Below are 22,419 nucleotides of genomic sequence, written 5' to 3'. Positions count from 1 at the left end.
CATGATTTTTCTTGAATCACTCTGATTTCTCTTCCCAGTTTTTCCTCTGCTTCCCTTACTTGCTTCTCAGAATCCCTTTTGAGCTCTTCAAGGCCTGGGACTGATTCATATTTTTCTTGGAGGCTTTGGATGTAGGAGCTTTGACTTCATTGTCTTCTTTTGGTTGTATATTTTGATCTTCTTTTTCACCAAAGTAAGATAATATAGTCTGACTCTTTTTGCACTGCTTGCTCATGATCCCGGCCAATTACTTGAGTTTTAAATAAACTCTTTGTTAAGGTAAGAGTCTGCTTCCAATGTGGAGAATGTACTGTCCCAAGCTTCAGGGGTTTGTACAGCTGTTTTCAGAGATACTTTTAGGGACCTGTAAATTTTCAGTTCTTCCAGGGTGGTATGATAAGAGGTGAGGTGTTTACTGCTTTCCTGGCCTGTGCTTTGGTCTATTAGTGACCACAAGCAGTCTTTTCTGTCTTGGAACTGTGAGGAGAATTTCTTCTCCACAGGCACTACAAGCTGCACTATGCCAGCGCTCCTTCTTGCCCCAGGACTGCCACCCAGAACTGTGACCCAGATCCAAGCACGGGCAAAGCAGGAGATTCCTGCCTCAGCACTGGCAAAGAGATCCCTGCAATCCCCCCTCTGATCAGCCACCTGATGATTCACCCTCAGTGTGTGGGCCGGAAGCTCAGGACGAAGTGCTTCCCTGGGCCATGCTTGCTCACTTGGGAACTGAGGCTGAGACCTAGCTCCTCTCTCACTGCAGAAACAGACTTTTCCCACTGACCTTCTAAGCTGTCTTTGGTGTTTGTGCGTTGAGAAGTCTGGAAACTGCCACAGCTGCCAGTGATTCAGTCCTCTGAGGTCTGCTCTAGGTTTGCTGTGACCTGTAAGCCCAGGCTGAACTTCGCTCCTCTCCCTGCCTGGCATGATATACTTTTCTGATCAACCATTTAGGTTGTCTTGGGCTGGAAATTTGCTTCACTCTGTCTTTCTGTGGGTTCTGCTGCTTTAGAATTTGTTTAGAGCCATTTTTTTACATGTATTTGAAGGGGTTTGGGGGAAAGCTCAAGCAAGTCACTGCTTTCACTCCGCCCTCTTGGCTCTGCCCCCCCATCTGATTATATTTAGCACATATATGGCAGACAGTCATGTGTCATGTCCTGATGTTCTGCTGACTGCAAAGTGCCGATTTTAAATTTCCATGATAATTTGTAATGAGTAATTCTAATGACAAAATAGGACATCAGAAACTCTGGGTATGTAGTATATCTAATTTGGAAAATATTATTAGATATATTATAATTTGTAAAGTTCAGTTTTACTATAAATCAGTCACATAATGAGAGTTTATACTAACAACTGATACTTAATGGCAGTTCATAAAATATTTTATATATTGTCATTTGACCCTCATAGAAACCCTGTGTGGTATTATTAGAAAAATTGTCCCCAGTTTTACAGATGAGGAAACTGAGGCTCAGAGTAGTTATGTGACATGGCCAAGTCCAATCTGTTAGTGGTAGAGCCTCAGTGCAGATTATCTAATCCCAAAACCAAACTCATTTGTATTATACTACCTCCTAGATTTGTAGACCGTTCTGTTTATACAGCAGCATCTGAAAGATACAAAGGGGTAAATTGATATTCAAAGATTTTTTTTCCTTAATTTCAAGTGAAAAAAAAACTAAATGAAACTTGTTCTAGCCACTGGTTCCATATAGTTTCAACAGAAACTGTAAATATTTGGATACAGGCTTCAATTGAGAAGACTGTGGTTGGGCTTTTTATGTAGCTGAAGGAACCAAGCATATCATTTATCTTACTGCTTAATAGAACCACTTGAGTTTTACTCCAGGGATTACTACAAGTGTGTGAGTCATACCAGCACTGTTTTTGTACTCAAAAGTTACTAGCTGTGTGGGCAAATCATTTTCCTCTTTTACAAAATAGGGATAATAATGGTTGCACTAGTATTTAACCTTACTTCAGGGGTTTTTTTTTTGAGGCAGAAGCTCTGGGCATGTTTCTAGGCACCAGAAAAAGGAGTCAATGGATAAGGAGAGATTTCAGATGAGAGAGGAAATAATTGAAGGGGCATTCTCCCAAAGAGAGTAAGTGGGAATGGAATCAAGGGCAGAAATAGGAGATCTGGATTGGAACAGAAGAGAGAATTGGGGAAAATAGTGAGGGGATCGAAGGTTGCTTTTAGGGAAAAGATGGTGAGGCTAAGTTCTTTGCCCAGTACAAGAAGAGGAGTGGAACAGAGTCTGTAGTGCATCTATATAATAAGCAATAAATATTTTGTTCACTCAGAAGTCAGTTTGTGGGGCATGCAATAGTCAGGGAAGTATAAAAAGATTGAGGTATGGCACTCAGCACCCTGTGGAGATTAGAAAAAAACATTTTTTCCCCAAATTCTATTCAATACGAAACATATCTCTACAGTTTTTATTGAGGAGGTTGACCACATCCACGACCAAATCCACCTCTAAATTGGAATTCTGTTGCTGACCCAGCCCCAGCCCCAGCCTCAGCCTTCTTGTCAGCACCAGGGGGAGCAGCACTTCGTCTGTATGTGTCTCTGTCAGCTTCACCTCGAGTAAGCCGGGCAGGTTGCTCACCCTTCAGACCTTTGGGCCTTGGTCTTCCTGTCTCGGGATGACTTCTGCGGAGCATGGCAGGCAGGATCTCAGGGGTCAGGTGAAGGTAATCCCGGAGGTACTGAATGCCCTCATTGGTGAGGTAACAGTAGAAATGCCTCCATGGAAACTGCTCCTTAACATAGCCATGAGACTTTAGAGACTGCATGGCCTTCAGGACATGGAGATTGGGCACATTCTTGTCTGTCAGCTCAGGGTGCTTTGGCATGTGGACATCCTTCTTGGCTACCAATACTCCCTCCTTAAAAAGGAGTTCATAGATGGCAATTTGGTTCTTCTTGGGCATCAACATCTCGGCGGCTGTGATGGGTGCTGCTCTACACGGAGCTTGGGATAGAAAGTCTAGAAAAAATTAGTTTGTGGACCAAATCAGCATAATTGTGAATCTTTCAGGGACTTTAAACAGCAAGATAATCTAGGTTTGGGGTTGGAAAAGGGGGAAGGGATTCAAGGATAGGGGAAAATTTAAAATCAAACTGGTTTAAGATTTCAAAGGGAGGAAAATCAGGCCAGAGCATGAGTGAATGCCTGGGAAAATGGAGTGGAGCATCAAGTTGCAGGGAGAATGGAGAAGAGATTTAGGAGGGAGAGATAGAAAGATAGGAAAGGGTGGTTAAAGTGGGATTTCAGAGTTCCAGATCATGCAGGTGGAACGTACAAAGGGTACGTGTGTGGCTGGTGTGGAGTAAGAGTTCAGTAAGGCTAACGAACTGGGAAGGAAAGGTGTTTGAGGGGACATGAGCATTTATATTGACATCCTTGAGGTAAGGGTTGGAAGTAGAGACTGTAAGCCCCCAGAGCTGAACTTTTTCAGAAGGGGGAGGGGATAACCTGGGGGCTACAGATAGCTTCCCCCAGGATCTGGATAGGGTTATACCTACTTTGAAGAAGGTGATGGTGGTAGGAAAGTCTGGAAATGGCAATGAAGAACATAAAAATATTCTGAGTATACTTTTATTTTGTACCAGTTAAGGAAAAGAATGAATGCTTTAAAATTGAAGAGGGATAGAGCACCAATAAGGTATTGTAAAAAAGATGAATTGAATTATGAATGGGAACAAATGAGAAGCTTCAGATGATCATGTAAAGCAAATAATTTAATGAATTAACAGGTAATCACTTTAACCATTTTGTATAATTTGCACGAACTAAGTATTACATATTAAGGCACAGTAAATATATTGTACACAAAGTTAGGACAAAGATCTGCCTGATCATGGTGAAGGTAGTACAAAAAGACAGTTGTGGATATTTCAGATTTTAACATTGAAAGCTAACACACACATAATTTTAAAATTATAGTTCAGTTGCTAGCTTTAGCCAATAGGGGAAACATTTGATGAGTTATGGTATAAAGTATAAGTTTAGGGAGTAGGGAAAATGGGAGAGGCTAGATGAAATGCAGAAATCACTGAAATGAAACAGGTAGGTTAGGTGGTACTTTAGAAGAAATCACTACCCTACAACCCGGACTTCAGTGGAAAATTTATTTTTGAAAGAAAGGAATTGTTAAATATAAAGTTAATGTTTACTACTTATCTGCTATGAGCATGCTTTTGGAAAATTATTTTGTCTATAATCTAAGCTTTTTAGAGGTTTATAAATTATAAAATGGTAAAAGGCTTGGGGCAAAGGGTTTAGATATCAGTTCTTGATTTTTCCTTTACTCTATTAAAACCTACTTTAAAAAGATGCAAATTGAGGACAATTTGAAAATAGGGATAAAAATTTGATTCCTTCTTCAGATTTCTTTTTCAAATTGTAACTCCAGTGTATGCTTTGTGCCAACACATCAGGAAAGCGGGGCAGCTAGGTGGTTGGAGTGGATAGAGTCAGACTCTTCTTCCTGAATTCAAATCTGGCCTCAGACACTACCTGTGTGACCCTGGGCAGGTCACTTGATTTTGTTTGCCTTAGTTTCCTCAACTGTAAAATGAGCTGGAGAAGGAAATGGTAAACCAGTATCTTTGTCAAGAAAATCCCAAATGGGGTCAAAAACAGTTGGACACAACTGAAAAGGACTGAACAACAACGAAGAGCAGGTTTTCACAGCAGATTTAAGAGATCTACATTAAAGTTGTTTTGAATGTACACACTTATTTAAATTGAAGATTGAATGTTTGGTTAATTTTGTTTAGATATCTTTTTAACAATCATCCCTCATTTCTGAAAGCTTTGGTCAGTTTTTGTGTGTGATCCTAACTGGGTTTTAAATGCAGCCTTCTAAATCATACCACTTGTGTTTTTTTCCTACCTTTGCAATGCTTGAATTTACAAATGACCACTACTTTACCACCATGCCCATACTGATTTATGTACATCTGAGCACATTTCCAAAAGTGACTTATACGCATAAGGTTTGTAGATAACATGGTGAGTGATGGAATGAGCATGCTAGTTACTGATCACTTAATTTTATCTACTAGAAAATGAAGAATGATAAAGGCAAAAAACTTCATTGCCAAAAGTAGGAATCTTTCTGAGCAATTTTTATATGCTTGTAATTTGAGCATGTATGCGCTCATTGTAAATTATTCAGTTGAAACTGAAAATGAGTCAAAATTTGATTTAGTCCCTAATTCTACTATTAAGAAAAAGTCAAGATTAAGGAGGTTTAAACAAGCTGAAATTACTCTCATCTTAAAACCTAATTTGGGAAGAATGGAAATGAACAGTTTCATTGTAACCAAAACATTATTTTCCATGACTAATGAATACGAATTTTTCTAAACAAGAAAAAAATGCTTTCCATCTTGTTCTAAGATCAAATTTTAGGTGCTGATGAAATTCACTCTAATAGTATATAAGCCAGAGTTAATATAAACATGGTTACAAATTAGAAAACATTTTAAAAAATCCTGTTTTGTTTCAAAAATTTAGAAATATTAGTTTAATCCCCCATATACCTTGCCCAGTGTCAAACATAAAATGACATGTTTTCATTCTGACATTTTGACAAAAGATCTTTTACTGCTTTTATATAGGAGATTTAAGCTTTAGCCTAGTTTTCTGATGCCTGTAGTCAGTTTGAAAGAAAACTGCTGTTTACTAGATAGACTTTGGATTCTTTAAGAGACACTCTAGAACTACTGAAGGGTAATTGCCCCTTTCAACAAAATTTTAAATATAAATAAGTTTCACTGTAAGTTTCCTTAAGTTAAAAAAAAATACCCTGGAGTTTGAAATTTGCTAAGTCGTTTTATTCTAAGTTATGGCTAACAGGGGTTAGACTTTGTTTATTTTCCATAATTACTTTACAGTCTCCATCCATTTCAAAATTACGGTTAACAAAAGAATTTGATGCCACAGCTTCTGGCTGGTCTGTCTGAACAGTGGAGTCAGCCTGGAGCTTCTGCTGCTGCTCCTGATACTGTCTTTCTGCCTCTTCAGACAATCGATTTTCTTCTTCTTCCTCTTCCTCCTAAAAAGAGATTAAATGCATGGAAATTTAATGGTGAGATGTTTTCTCTTAATCAAGTAGGTCAAGAATAAAAACTCATATGGATTAGAAAAAGAAATTACTTCAGCTGGGGTTATCTAGAAAGGTACTTTAGAGCAGGGAATATTTAAGCTGGGCCTTGGAGGATTCATTCAGCAATCATTTATTATATACTTACATGCAAAGCATTGGGCCAGGCAACATAGACCCTACCTTCATGGAGTAGTCTTACTCCAGGGGACATAAACATTCATGTAGTCACATTTGTGTAAGAAAGATAAAAAATATTATGTGAGGTCAAAGGACCTCCAAGATTTTAGCTGTGTGACCCTAGGCAAGTCACTCACTTTTCTCAGTTAACCTGTAAAACATGGATAATAATAGCACCTACCTTCAGGATTGTTGTCAGGATCAAATGAGAAAATATTTGTAAAGTGTTTAGCACAATGCTAGGCACACAGTAGTTGATTAATAAATGTTTGTTCCTTTTCTACAAAGGGAAATTCCCAGTTTGGTTCAGGGAAAGTTTCAGTCCACTCCAGGGACTCCCTGTTGCTTCTAGTTTCAAATATAAATTTCTGTTTATGTTTTAAAACCTTTTCACAACCTTGGCCCTACCTCAGTGGACATTATTCCACACTCTTTGATCTGGCCAAACTGGCCTCTGTTTTTGTAACAGGACTATAAATACCTTTCTTCCTCACCTCTGCCTTACAGTATTCCTTTCTTCAAGACACAGTCCAAGCACTATCCTACATGAAGCCTTTCTGATTCTCACTCTCGGCTGCTACTGCCCTCCCTTCCAAACTACTTTGTAGTTAACCACTTTCTATTTTTTTGCGCTTATTCTGTGTATACTTCTAAAGGAAGTCTGTCTCTCCATGAGCATGTAAGAGAATGACACGAACAAATATGAAAAACAATGTATGATGGAATCTAGGATGTCTGGAGCATGGTGAACATGAACGGTAGGAGGAGGAGAAATGACTAGAAAGACAGATTTGTGTCTAGATTGTGAAGAGTCTTGAAAGCCAGGCTAAGGACACTGGACTTCATCTGGTATGTGAGAGAGTACTAATGATAGAAGGGAGTAAAATAATCAGACTTATACACCAGGAAGAATAATCTAGCAGTAACTGAAGAGTACACGTGTACTCCAGGACAGCAATATGAAGTAGGAAGGGGACAGATTCCAGACATAACAAAAAGCAATCGACAGCATTTAGTAAATGACTGGAGGAGGTGAGGGAGAGAAACGAATAATTTGGAGACATTAAAAAAAAAAAGAACAAAAACCAAGAAATCTTCAGTATAGTATTGAGTGTATATTACTGTGTGACAAGTTCCATGTCAGGTACTGGAATCAAAGGGTATTCAGTTTTGTAGGGAAAATTCTGAATATACTTTTCTCATGTGAATGGCAATAGTAGCACTCTTACAGACAAATGATAATAAAAGATTGGAGCTAGGAAGAAACTAGGAAAAGACTAGCTAGGAAGAGCTAGTCAGCAGCAATGGCAATACAGAATAAGGAATCATTAACTGTCAGGTTAGGGTGATTTCGGAGGAATGAGATTGTAAAATTAAGAACACAGAGATGAGAGAAGGCCAAGGAGAGAACCTAGTGAAACACTTGCCTTAAAGGACAAGAAAAGGCACCAGTTAAGGAGACTGAGAGAGCAGTTGTAGAAGTAGAAAAAGAAGTAGGACCAAATATATCACAGGAATCAAGGGAGGATAGAATATGAATGAGGAGAAAGTGATCAATTTAAATACTACATACAATTGATTGAGAAGTGCTGGGAAAAGGCAAGTCATTTCTGTAGAATGGTGAGGATGTTTGTGAATAATTTGTAAGGAGGAAGAATTCAGTGTAATTTTTTTTTGAAGAAGTTTGGTGGAGAGTGGTAAGAATCAATAATCATTTATTAAGCATTTACAGGTACTGTGTGAAGCACTGGGGATACACAGAAAAATAAAAAAAAAGTCTCTACCTTCAATGTGTGTGTGTACATAATCAGTAAATAAAAGGTAAATAGAGAGTAGATGGAAAGTAGCCCTAATAGAATGTTCAAAGGGTTTTTTTTTTTTGTAAATGAATGGGAAGGCTTATAGACAGATGGAAAAGAACCAGTGAAAAGAAAGAGATTACTGGAACCATGGGTACAAGGTAAGGTAATAGGGAGAAGAAAATAGGGGGGTATGATACCCATCTTCAATTATTAGAAAGGCTGCCATATGGAAGAGTATTAGACTTCCACTTGGCCCCAGGAAGCAGAACTTTGGAGCGATAGATGGAAATTACAAAGAAGCAAAGCTAGGCATAAGATAAGGAACAAAGTCCCAATAACCAATTAACCAAAGGTGCAATAGGTTGGCTCTGGAGACATGGGCTCCTTTACTTTGGAAGTCTTCAAACAAAAACTAAAGTAATCAAAATATTTAATTAAGTATCTGCTAACAAAAACAATAACTAGCATTTAAAGAGTGCTTTAAGACTTACAGAGCAATTTGTAAGTTATCTCATTTGATTCTCACAACAGCCCAGTGCAGTAGGTGCTATTATTATCATCTTTTTTTGGTTGTTAGTCCTTTTTCAGTCTTGTCCAACTCTTTGTGACCCCATTTGGGGTTTCTTGGCAAACATTTGCAAAAGATTGGCAAAGAGTGATTTGCCATTTCCTTCTCTAGTTCATTCTACAGATACGGAAACTGAAGGTTAAGTGACTTGCCTAAAGTCATACAGCTAGTATCTGAGACCAGATTTTAACTCAGGGAGATGAATCTTTCTGACCCCAGGCTTGGCACTCTATCCATTGCCCCACTTAGCTGTCCCATCTTCATTTTATACTTTTTTAAAACAGGAATTATATTAAGCTTTCATTTATATTTTAATGTGATAGGGAGAATTTTGCTGGGCTCTATGGTGATGTTCTCTAGTAGCCACCTCTTCTTTTTTTTTTCTTAAGGCAGTTGGGGTTAAGTGACTGGCCCAGGGTCATACAGCTAGTAAATGTCAAGTGTTTGGTCTAAGGTTGGATTTGAACTTAGGTCCTCCTGACTTTAGGGCTGGTGCTCTATCCACTGTGCTACCTAGCTGCCCCCAGCCTCTTCATCATCATCATCATCATCATCATCATTTCTCTGACAAGCTATTCTCTCTGCTTCTCGGCACATTTCCTCATGTTTTTGTCTCCTAAGTTCTACAGGCCAATAAAATCATCCATGGTGTATATTCAGGTTTGGGGAGAACAGATAAGGAAACTGAAGAAAATGAAGTTAAGTGATGTGACCTGGGTGAAAGAGGTAGTAGTAAGCATCTGAAACAGAATTTGAATCCTTCTGATTCCAAATCCAGCACTTATCTAGTGTACCACTTAGCAGGCATTATATTCAAAGACAAAAGTGAAACAGTCCCTTTCTTCAAGTGCTTTTCAAGGAAAGAAACAGATATAGAAAGAATGTAAAATATAACAGGTCAACTTACTACTCCTGCCCTTCAGCCAAAGCCAATAGGCAAGATCAGACCAGAGTAAGAACACTGTACCCACTAGCCTTCATTATGAAAGCTCCTCCCATCCACTGATAATGTGTGGAGTCATTCCTGAATGTTAGCAATCTCTCTGTTTCCTACTCTACCAATTCCTGCTGAGGAACAAACTCCTGCTCTCTAAGCCCTGTTGCTCCTGCTCTCATACCCACCTACCTCACCCCTATTGCACTGTCACCATATCTGAGCTGCCCCTTCCACTGTGGTCTCTGGAACTCACAATTAAGAGATTTCTCTCCATTTTTTTTAAAACCATGCTCCTTCCATGTTCTGCATCTCACTGCATTCCTGTTGTCCTTTTCCAATAGTAAAAGTACCTTCACTCCCTGAACAGTTCCAGAAGGGGAGCTGTCCCCACTGCCACTTCCAGACTCTCTCAACAAATATTATTCAATAGTCTCTCCTTTCCTTTAAAATTCACTCTCTCCCAATTTATTACCCAATCCAGTTCTTGGTGGCTGTTATATGCTTGATGCCTGGCTCATTCTCCCTTTTTCCACTGTAACTCCTGCCCTCATACTAAGGGACTCCTTCACCCGAAAATGTTCCACTTTCTTGATGGGAAAAAAAGGGCATCTCACTTGTACTAGGAACTCTATCCTAAAGTTCTTGATTTCTTTTTCAGACCCAGACCTGTATTTTCATGCTTTGACCAGAATTTCACTCTGAACTATTCAGAATCTATTCTGTGATTTATAGCCATCATGGGAGCTTGGTGGATATTTACATAGAGCTCTAGGCTTACAAGGCACCACTTACTCTCTTGAACTGGCCTCTGAGTATTCTAAAGTTTGCCCTTCTCCGATATACATGTAAAGAAGCAGCATAATATAGAAGAGAAGAGCATTGTCACTGAAGTCAAAGACATGGCTTTGAATTCTGCCTTTGATACTTACTAGTTATGTAACTAGAGACAGGTCACTTGACTTTGCCACACTCTATGCCTTTCTTCTTGCTGTTTCTTACATATGGTATGATGTATTTGTACAGGCTGTCTCCTCTATGCCCCCACCCCTCAGCCTGGAATGCACTTTTTCCTCACCTGTGCTTTCTGCATTCCTTGTTTCTTTTAAACTCAGTTTAAATGTCATCTTACATATGAAGCCTTTTCTGATCCCCATTCCCAAGCTGCTAGTGTCCCTCCCAATTACTTTGTATTTATATTGTATATATATTTACATTACTTTATATTTAAATTGTATATAATTATATGTGTATATATTGTCTCCTCTGATAAAATGTAAGCTATTTTAGGGGACAGACTGCTTCATTTTTGTGTTTGTATCATTAGTACCTATCATGGTTCCTAGTATGTGGTAAGTACTTTGTTGATTGACCTCTCTGAAGCTCATTCTCTTCATCTGTAAAATAGGGATAAAAATACCTATAATATTTACCTCAAAGGTTGTGTGTCTTTTGGTAAAATGTAGGTTAAATAGATAATTTATGTTCATATAAACCTTGGATAAAAAAAAATATCAGCAGTAAAGAGAGACATACCTCTTTCTTCATCCGGTAATATTCATCAATGGCATACTGGTACTTTGGGGTGCTGATACCCATAAGTGACGCAATCTTCTCTCCAAGAAAGTCACACACTGAGGGTACAAAGTTAAAATAATAAAGAATTCTAAATAAAAACTTGAATTTACAGTATTTAATTTTTAATTCAACAAACATTTACTAATTATTGACTGCACAGAGTGGTAAATTGGGTGGAAAGGGAAGTAAAAAGCTTAAATAGGACAACTCTACCCACATGGAATTTATTTTCTAGTATGAATACAAGGTAAGTGGAAGAGGTAGCATTTGAGTTTTTATTTAGGTGATTGGTAGGGATTCAGTAAGTGGAGGGATGAGGAAGGAATACTAGGTAGGAGAAAATGTTGTTCCAGGGATAACTAGCAATCCATTTTGGCTGCAGTGTTCCCTAATAGGGAACATGTCTGAGCAGAGAAATAGCATGGATCACAAGACTTCAAGCTAAAAGAAACCTTTGCTCATTTATCTTAGCACCTTTATTTTATAGATTAGGAGACTAAGGCCCAGGCAAGATTAGATTTATATTTAAGGAAAATTTTGGCAGCAGTGTGAAAGATGGGTGGAATGGGGAGAATAGAGGCAGGAAATTATATTAAGAGGCTATTGCTATACAGTCTAGTTGGGTGGTAATAAGGACCTATACTAGACTGCTGTCAGTACCAAATAGAAAGGAGGGAGTAGAGGGGATTAAATCCTTAGGATTTTATAACTAGAAATAAGAGGTGGAAGGAGAAACAAAGATAAGAGGAGTTTTGAACATTGGAGACCAGGTAGCACCATTGATTAAGAAGGAAAAATAGGTTTGAGGTATGATGAAGTTGAGATGTTAATAGGACATGCAGGGGAACATGTTGTGGAGAGAGTGGGAAATATAAACCTCCATGAAGCTTGGGAGAGAGATTACTGGTAGATATTTAGGAGTCATCTGCATGGAAGTGATGTTACATGAAGTCATTAGAATGAATGAGATTACTAAGGGGGTGAAAATATAGTGACTGTATAGAAAAGGGCCAGAATAGAACCTTGGAAAAACCTTACCTTAAGGAGTAGCAAGAGGCTAAAGAATCAATGAAAGAAAACAAAAAAAAGGAACAGATGCGAAAATATGAATAGAACCAGAAGAATGTATTATCATGGAAGTGAAGGGAAAAGGCAATATCGGAAAGGAAGGGATAGTCATCAGTTGTCAAATGCAGAGAAATCAAAGAAAGTATTTCAAAATGATCACTTTTCTAACCTTTTCTTGATTTAAATGTAATGTCAATGAAATATAATAGCTGTTAAGCAAGTATAAAGTGAATATAATTTGAATCCAGGAAGAGAAAAACAATAAGAAGAGCAGTAGGGTCAAAATCCAATAAAAAGCAGGTAAGGTTCATAAATGGAATGCCAAATGGATATTATAGTACTTTATGATTCTATAGGCCAATTTAAAAAAAATACAATTAAACAAGCACTTATTAAATACATACTATGTACAAAGCAAGATGCTGGGAATGCAACAACAAAACAAAGCCATCCCTGCCCTCAAATGACTTTGTGTCCAATAGGAGATTGGGGGAGGAGACATAGAAAGTACACAAAAAGCAATACAAAATAATTAGAAGGAGGTAGGGAACACTAACAGCCAGGTGAAGTCTGTAGCATATTAAGATCCTTATATGAGGAAAAAGTACATTCCTGGCATGGGGACCAGGTCATGCAAAGGCTCCAAGATCAAAACAGACTTCTGTATGTGGGAAGAGTGAGGAGGCCAAGATAGTTAGGATATAGATTGCTTGAGGGAGAGCTTGATGGAGAGACAGCTTTTTCCAAAACAAAGTTTGGAAAAGAAGGCTGGAGCCAGACTGTGAAGGGCTTTAACTGCCAAGCTGGGCATTTCTTATTTTACTCTAGTGGAAATGGAAGTCACTAAGGTTCTTAGGGAGGAGTAAGTTTTAGGAATATCAGTTGGCCATTGTGTGCATGATGGACTGGAGAGAGGAGAGATCAGAACCAGGGAAACCAACAAATCAAGAAACATTTATTAATCGTCTACTGTGTGCCAAACATTGGGCACAATTTAACAAAAGTTAAAATTGTCTCTGCCTTCAAGGAACTCACATTCTACTGAACCAATTAGAAGGAATACTCCAGCTGAGATAAAAAAACAGAAAAACAGATCAGCAGGTCAGCCCTAGACAAGCAAAGAACAGAAATTGTATAGAACAGAAGCCTAGTTTTTGGTAAAACCAAGAGCCTCAGTTAATAAAAGGACTGCCTTTTTGATAAGAACTCTTAGGGAAAAAAAGCAGGTTGGCAGAAATTAATTTAGACCAAGCACACCACATGCCAGTATATATATATCAAAATGGTTATATGACCTAACTATAATACATTATATCACAAAAACATCAGAAGAGAATACAATCATGTAACTCATAATAGGGCTAGGAGTAGAATTCTTAAACCAATTAGGGATAGAAGAGATCATAAAAGCTAAAATACATAATGTTTAAAAGTGTTTAATATAAAGATGGAATTAGAAGAGAAATGAAAAAATAGAAAAATATTTGCAATCATATATAGCTGAGGAAACTGATCCAAACTATATAGAAAACTGACAAGAAAACATCAAGAGACATTACCCAATACATAAGTGGTTAAAGGATATGAACAGTTTTCAAAATAAGTGCAAACTATAAATTCCCACATGAAAACAAGTTATAAATCACTAAGAGTAAGATAAACATAAACTAAAACAACTTTGAAGTCTTACCTCACACCAAGCTAATTGGCAAAGATGACCAAAAAATGACAATAGTCGCTAATGGAAGGGCTATGAGAGGTGAGGAACATGAATGTACTGTTTCTAGAGCTATGAAATAGTTTTGGACAACAGTTAGAAATTATGCAAAGGGATTAAACTTTGCATAACCAACAATCTTACCATTCTATTGGGGAAATGTCCCAAAGATAAAAAACGCACACCTATCAGATTGGCTAACATGACAAAGCAGGAATATGATAAATGTTGGAGAAGATGTGGGAAAATTGGAACACCAGTGCACTGTTGGTCAATTGTGAATTGTTCCAACCATTCTGGAGAGCAACTTGGAACTATGCACAAAAGGGTAAAAACTGACCCAGCAATAGCACTTCTAGGGCTGTATCCCAAAGAGATCATAAAAATGGGAAAAGAACCCACATGTACAAAAATATTTATAGCAGCTATTTTTGTGGTGGCAAAGAATTGGAAATTGAGGGGATGTCCATTAATTGGGGAATGGCTGAACAAGTTGTGGTACATGAATGTAATGGAATACTATTGTGCTGTAAGAAATGATGAGCAGGTGGACTTTAGAAAAACCTGGAAAGACTTGCATGAATTGATACAGAGAGAAATGAGCAGAACCAGGAGAACATTGTACATAGTAATGGCCACATTATGGGATAACTGACTGTGACAGACTTGGCTCTTCACAGCAATGCAAGAGTCTAAGACAACTCCAAAAGATTCATGATGGAAATTGCTATCCACACTCAGAGAAAGAAATATGTAGTCTGAATGCAGATGAAATCATACCACTTGCTCTTCTTTTCTTTTCTTTTGTTTTATTGCTTCATTTTCATGGTTCGTCATATTAGTTCTAATTCTTCTTTACATCTGATTAATAGGAAATATGCTTAATATAAATGTATAAGTAGAGCCTATATCAGATTGTATGCTGTCTTGGGGAGGGGGAAGGAAAGGGAAGGGGAGAAAATTTAAAATTCAAAATCTTATGGAAGTGAATGTTGAAAAATAAAAATAAAAAAATTCTTAAGAAAAGAAACAAAAGATACAAAAAAGAAATAAAAAACAGAAACAAAAATCTAATACATATTAAAATATTAATAGTAGCACTCTGTGATAGCAAAGAACTGTATAAAAAGTGGGTACCAATCCTTAGGAAATTACTAGAAAGCTATGAGATAATAATTGAAATGGAATATCATTATGTAATAAGAAATGATGAATAATAAAAATTCAGAGAAACATGGGAAGATTTTTTTTAAAGCATATTTCCACATTAGCCATGTTATGAAAGGAGAATTAGAACAAAAGGGAAAAACCATGGGAAAGAACAAACAAAAAAAAAGGGAGAGAAAATAGTATGCTTTGATCTGCACAGAAGACTTTTCAAAATGACACAAAGAAAAATAAGCAACACCAAGAAAGTAATATATATAACCACCAGAATAAATGGAAATATCTGTAAATCAAATTGTATTCTGAATAACTGAAAAATCAATAAAGATCTCAGAGTCACATAATGAGATATAGGTCCCTCAATCCCCCATTATGGCAGAGAGGTGGGAAGTTACTAAGACATAATATTGTATAAATTTTTAGATACAATCAGTATTTTGGGTGTACTTGCTTAATTGTTTTTCTTTGTCACAAGAAAGGGTTGACAGGTGATATGTTAAGGCAGGGGGCAGCAATAAAACATTCCAATGAATCCAAGCAAGAGGCTATAAGGGTCTGCATGAGGTTGGTGCCCATATGAGTTGAGAGATGAAGAGAGATGCAAGAAATATTGCAGGCACAGAATTAACAAGATGTAGCAACTGATTAGATGTAGAGAAGTGTGGAAATGTGAAAAATGACTCCACTGAGTGAATAGAAGAAAACAAGAGAAGTCTGTAGGAAGCGCAGGTTTAGGGAGTAGAGAAGATGTTGATTTTGAGATGCCTATGGGACCATCTAGGTAGAGATGTCAATCAATCAACAAGCATTTATTAATTGCCTACTGTGTTCCAAGCACTGGAGATTCAAAGACAAAATGAAACAGTCCTTGTCTTCAGAGAATAGTTGACAGTTGATGATGCAGGACTAGAATTCAGGAGAGTGATCAATATTGTATACATAATTTGGGGAGTCATCTTCATAGAGATAGTAACTGAACCTATGAGAGTTAATGAGATCACCAAAATGGAGAGTTTGGAAAAAAAAGTCAAGAGGGCCCTGAACAGAGTCCGATTCTTTCTACAAATATTTGAGATCAAAGAACAAAATATGGATGATGGTTTAGCAAATCAGAATGAGAAGGAACATTTGGAAAGGAAGGAAGAGGACCAAAGGGGTAACAATGTCATGAAAGCCGAGGAAAGAGAAAATATTCAGGAGGAGACAGTCAATTATGGCAAAAGTAACTCAGAGGACAAAAAGAATAAGGATTAAGAAAAAGCAAGCAGATTTAACCATTAAAACATCATTGGAAAATGAGGAAGTGATGGGTGAGATAGAGGTATAGTTTAGTATTTTAAAGCTGTGAAAACAATAGGTAGGAGCTAGAGAAGGGTTGTTTTGCTTACATTCCCTTCCTTCCTTCACTCTCCTGTATTGTAGTTTACTAAATCAATGCTGCTATGTCACCTGCTATTTGCAGTACTAAAATATTAAAGCAATACCTGAAAGTGTTGATGTGGCAGCACGAAGCAAGTAAAACCATAAGTAGGGACCCCAGGTAAGTTTTGTCTGCAACAGCAAGAAGTCAAAATAATTTGTAGCAACATTCAACATTGTAACATTGTTACTGTGTATATACAACTGGCAAGTCCAAATTAATCACACTTAAGTGGACAGAATATAGAACCATATTGTCTAAAATTTCAGCAAGTTTCTAGAAAGCTTTTTGGAGAGAATTCCAAAGAGAACATTTTACAACTACAAGCACTTGAAAGGAACTCAAAAAATAAACTATTATTTGCACAGCAGAGTCAGAGTGGAAAAAAGCCAACTCTTCCTTTAAATTCAGATAGTGCCCTGCCCCCCCCCCCATACTCCCAACTCAATTATTCAGTGACTGAGTTTTAATTATTTATATCTAGACCAGGGCTTCTTAAACTTTTTCCTCTGGCAACCCATTCAGCGCTTCTTAAACTGTGGGTGTCGACAATTCCTTCTTAACCATTGTACCTGCCTTTCGGTCATTTCATTGTTTTTAGGTAGCCAGAGAAGCACAAGTTTAGAAATGGAAAGAACCTTGAGAGTTAAGTTAAATCAAGTCAGCAACCATTTATTGAATGCCTACTATGTGCCAGGCATTGAGCTAAGTGTTGAGTTTACAAAGAAAGGAAAAAATAGTTCCTGCTCTCAAAAGGAGCTCAATGGTGGAGATAACATGTAAACAACCACGCACAAACAAGGCATATACAGGATAAAATGGAGATAATCTCCAGAGGGAAGGCACAAACATTACAGAGGACCCAGGAAAACTTTTTGCAGAACATGGAACTTCAGTTAAGACTTGAAGGAAGTCAAGGAAAACAGGAGATACAAGTAAGAAGGGAGAGAATTCCAGGCATGATATCAGGTAGTTGAAACTTCTCATTATATAGATTAGAAAAACTGAAGTCCATATATGGGGGGTTTCTTCTCATCATTGCCATCTTTGGACTATCAGCCCAGTAATGGAGTCTCTGGTTCAAAAGGTACAAACATTTTAGTCATTTCATTTGCATAATTCCAAACTGTTTTCCAAAATGGCTGTACTATTTCACAGCTGCACCAACAATGTATTAGTGTACCTATCATCCCACAACCCCTCCATTATTATCATCATTTTTGCCTTATTTGCAGGGTGTGAAGTAAAACCTTAGGGTTATTTTTTATTTGTATTTCTCTAATTATTAATGATTTAGAGCATTCTTTCATGTGGCTGTGAATACTCTGCAATTCTTTTGAGATCTGTTCACATTCTTTGACCATTTATTGATTGGCAAATTATTAGTCTTATATATTTTTACTGTTCATATATCTTGGCCAACAAAAACTTTTAGAGAAATTTGATACAAAGATTTTTACCATTTGATTACTTTTCTTATCCTAGGTACATTTATATTGTCTATGCAGAAGCTTTTCAGTTTCAAGTAATCAAAGTTCAATTTTTTTTCTTTTGCCTCTAATTTGGTTAAAAGTACATCTCTCAACCACAGGTGTGAGAGGTACATGATCTATTTCTCTTCTAATTTTTTTCTTGTATATCAAATAGTATACTATAATCTAGTATATTATTAAATATATTGTGGAATATGGTATAAGGTATTGACTTATGCCTAAGTTTCTGTCCGACTGCTTTCCAGTTTTTACAAAATGGTTTTTTTCAATGGTTTTCCTGAGACACCTAGTTGCTAATGTTTGTAACATCAAGGTTTTAAACCTTTATGACTGGAAAGATGGCATTAGCTTCAAGAAAAATAGGGAAGCTGGGAAAAGGGATAGGTTCAGGGAAAAAGACGAGTTCTGTTTTAGATGTGATGACTTTGAGATGTCTACAGGATACCCAGTTCTAAATGATCGCTAGACAGTTGGTAATAGAGAACTGGTACTCAGAAGACAGATGAGAGATAGATATATAGATCTGGGAGTCATATGCATAGAGGTAATTGAGTCTGTGGTTTCAAATAATGAGATTGTAGGGAGATGAAAAAAAGGACCCAAGACAGAAAAGCCCACAGTTAAAAGGTAGGGGAAGCACCTATATGTGCATGCACACACACACACACACACACACACACACACACACACACACACACACACACACACACACACACACATATATATCAGAAATATGTTGAAAAACTAGGTCTTTTTTTCAGTAAGTTTGGAGTCACTATAATAACTTTGTAATTTCCTAAAGATGAACCTATTCAATTTTGGGCTCATCTCACTGTCTACACAAAGTATTTATTTAAGAAAAATATGCCGATGGATGAACTCTCTACGTTAATCAATCCAACTTCACATCATTATTTGGACATTAGACATTCTTCATCCACTTGGTTTTTCTTCTGAGGATAGTTAGACCAAATTCTTTCAAGTGATTATAAATTTCATTTAGAAGGCTCTGAGATAGTTCAAGCTTTATATAATCAATACAATAATTTACACAAACAAGAACATCAAGAGTACTTCACCATCTATGGGAAATTCCTTTTTGACTTGGACTGCTCTTCACCTCTATAACAGTGGTAAACACCTATGGCAGACATTTATTTCTGTTTTATGCCTCAACTGATGTTAACAACCATAGGATTGGGCAAAGTTTTCTCTTATATAGTTTAAGGAATCTTGCATAACTGATATGTGTGGGAGAGATGTTGGAAGAGTGATTTTAAGGTAGCACTTCATTCTACTAAATCAGCTGCTCTTTTATAATCAACAAATTACAGATAATGGGGAAAATTTTATTTCCTCTATCTGTTAGTCAGTTTTGTGATAGTTAAGACTGTCTGCTATGGAATATTATTTATTAAAAGTCTGTCTTCTAATATACTCATCAAAAATGCCTTGATAAATGTTTTGATTATCCTCATCAAAAAATTACTATAAGTGCATAAGTAGACACAGACAGGTAATTACTGATGTTTTCTCAAGCACCTTTGTTTGGCAATACTGTAATAATGTGCAAGATTTTCCCCCCTATACCTTTGCTAGATACCTGTTTAAAAATATATATATATATATATATATATATATATATATATATATATATATATATTATATATATATATATATATATTTTTTTTTTTTTTTTGTGAGGCAATCAGGGTTAAGTGATTTGCCCAGGGTCACACAGCTATTAAGTGGCAAGTGTCTGAGGTTGGATTTGAACTGAGGTCTATCCTGACTCCAAGGCTGGAGCTCTATCCACTGAGCCCCCTAGCTTCCCCCTCTTTAATATATTTTGAAGTGTCTCTTTCAATATAGCTTAAGATCCCTCAATGCTCTCGCCATTGTGTCACTGCCAGCACAGATTATATATATTTGATGTAGTTCAGTTTTTACTTGTTTTCTCCAGTGCCAAATCTATTTCCTCAAGAAGGAAATTAAGGACTGTGATGTTCAAAGAATTCAAACACAGAGGGAGTGGAGGGGTTTCCCCATGTCTGATGGTGAGAAAAATTTGTTATGAAAGTATTTTCCATTTCTTATCTGTTAGCTGTTCTCCCATCCAATGTCATCCTTAAAGAAGGATGACTTGACTTAGTTGGTTGTCGTATTTAAAACTTCTCAACATCTAAAGGAGTGAAATTTTAAAATAACTCAAAGGAACAAGCTACATCAACTGATGCAGTACTTTCTTTTTCATCTATAAGGCAAAGAAGTAGAGATAATAGGAAGAAAATTTTTATGTCAAAGTAAAATTAATTTTCAGTTAACACACCTGGTTTAACACTCCTTCTAGTGTTAAAACTTATTTTCCCTCACATTGCTTTTTGCTATTATGAGAGACAATGCTACTTGTCACTTTCTACCATTCTTCTTTACATGATTTCATAAAAAAAAGTTTACATTCCAAACCAGTGTTGTCCTTGGTTGCCATCTCTGTTTTGTGAATATCATTGTTTACTGACTACGGTGGTTTTTAGGCTCTTTTTGTCTCATTAAGGCAACTAATTTATATTAGTAGACTTCTGATTTGTTATGAGTGATGTGAAAGGTCTTTTTGTTTAATCTTAATTAATTTGTTTTATTAGGTCAATAGACCACCCAAAAAATGCCAGAGATGGTAAAACTTGTGATCCAACATCAGAGAAACTAAAGATAAAGAATAAGAAATACATCTTCAGACACAATCAATGTGGACATTTGTTTTCCTTGACCACGTGTTTGTTAGATTTTTTTCTTTTTCCAATGGAGCGGGAGTGAATTGGTGGAGGAAAAAGAGAGGCTAAGTTTAGGGTAGCCAAAACAAAACAAAAACAGAGGATCACTGAAGCATTTTTAAATACAAGAAGAGAACAGAAGGAAGTCTAGAATCACCGACAAGTATCACAGCTTTGAAAGTAGTATGTTGAATTTATTATATATTTAAAAAGAAAAGCAAGTTCTACATAATAGAAAACCGTGATTTCACGTACCTTTTCTATTCTACTATGTATATAAAAATGCCTATTTTATTTGGTGTCTGTTAAGTTTAATATTCAAAATCAAGCAGATCAAATTGGAGTTATTTTAAATGTACTCCATATCTTTTTTCATTTTATTTCCTTCTAGTTTTGTATTAATATCTCCTCTATAAAAAGTTGGTTGTCTTACTGTACAGACAGGTATTCAGTTATTATTTCCATATCTATAAAAATCATGTCTTGTGTGTTAAAATACAATCAATTTCAGTTTTTAGATACTAGTATTCACCATATCTAGTGTTTTCTAATTCTTTTCCTGAAAAGTTTTTGTGATATTTAGGTCTGAGGTATCTGTGTAGTAAATAAAACCTTCTCTTCACTCTCATTCTTTTACCATTGGACCATATGCAGCAGTTCCATATCACAACATATTTTTCCCTGTATTTACCTATGCCAACTTTACACTGAAGACTTTAAGGATCAAAGTATATGTTGATTTAATTGTAGTCTTACAATGATGCTCCTGACTTTTTTTTTAAACTTCTGCTGCCTCCCACTTACTCTCCCTGCCCCCACCCAATAAAGGTCTTCCTTGTAAAATAGTTACAGTCAATCTGAAAACATATGACTCATTCCACACCTCTAGAAAACCATATCTCTGCTAAGAGGCAGGAGGCATACTTCCCCAGTCTTCAAAAGTCATGAATAAACATTGCAATAAGAGCTTGACAAGCTCTTCATAGAACTTCTCTACCTCCTCAACATCTGCAATAGTATGTAAACTATAATTATTTTCACAGTGGTCTTTTGAAAAATACTTATAAGCAATTGTTCTGGGGTGGACATGAATCAGGTCAGGCCCCTAAAGGTTTACAATCAATACTGGGACAAAATGAGACATTCTTAGGTTACTCAACAGTTAACAAAAGAAGATATATTTAGTTATAGTAGGTGGATATTCAACAAGGATAGGCATTGACACTTTGGGTTGATTCAGTTGTTCAAAGTTTCCTTTCCTGACCCATTCATGATTAACCAGGTCAGTATTAGAGAAGCCTGGAGTGCCTTGAGATTGCTTTGTCAGACAACTAGGAAGTGATATCAACAGCTTGAACCTTGGTCTCATAAGCCAACCAAGTCTCAAAGATGTTTTAATACCTTTTAGTCTAAATTAAAGTTAGCTTAACTTGTATGAGGACAAGGGTTAGGCTTTGCTCTTAACCATAGCAATGCAATACAGACTAAATGTTCCATGAAATGATGCTTTTAGTTGCCTCTGGATATATAATACAACCAATTCCTCCAACTCCTTTTATCTCCCTTTCCAAGGAAAACCTGTAAACCCATAT

General features: G+C 36.7%; 1 protein-coding gene and 1 pseudogene across 1 annotated transcript in view; both read right to left on the bottom strand.

Annotated features, from left to right (window-relative positions):
• Positions 1-2,356: 2,356 nt before the first annotated feature.
• LOC144455939 (small ribosomal subunit protein eS10 pseudogene) lies at positions 2,357-3,039 on the bottom strand (annotated as a pseudogene).
• Positions 3,040-3,739: 700 nt separating this feature from the next.
• Positions 3,740-22,419, bottom strand: part of SRP54 (signal recognition particle 54) — a 97,654-nt gene continuing 78,974 nt past the window's right edge. The window contains exons 16-17 of the mRNA XM_078150310.1: positions 11,150-11,247; positions 3,740-6,081 (exon numbers count right to left, since the gene is read on the bottom strand). Coding sequence (XP_078006436.1) covers positions 5,860-6,081; positions 11,150-11,247 — 320 coding nt within the window. The 3' untranslated portion in view covers positions 3,740-5,859. The remainder of the gene's footprint in view (positions 6,082-11,149; positions 11,248-22,419) is intronic.

This window comes from Phascolarctos cinereus, unplaced genomic scaffold, assembly GCF_003287225.1.
Source record: "Phascolarctos cinereus isolate Bilbo 61053 unplaced genomic scaffold, phaCin_HiC Scaffold_2;HRSCAF=192, whole genome shotgun sequence".
Taxonomy (NCBI): Eukaryota; Metazoa; Chordata; class Mammalia; order Diprotodontia; family Phascolarctidae; genus Phascolarctos; species Phascolarctos cinereus.
This window is presented reverse-complemented; position numbering and strand designations above follow the sequence as displayed.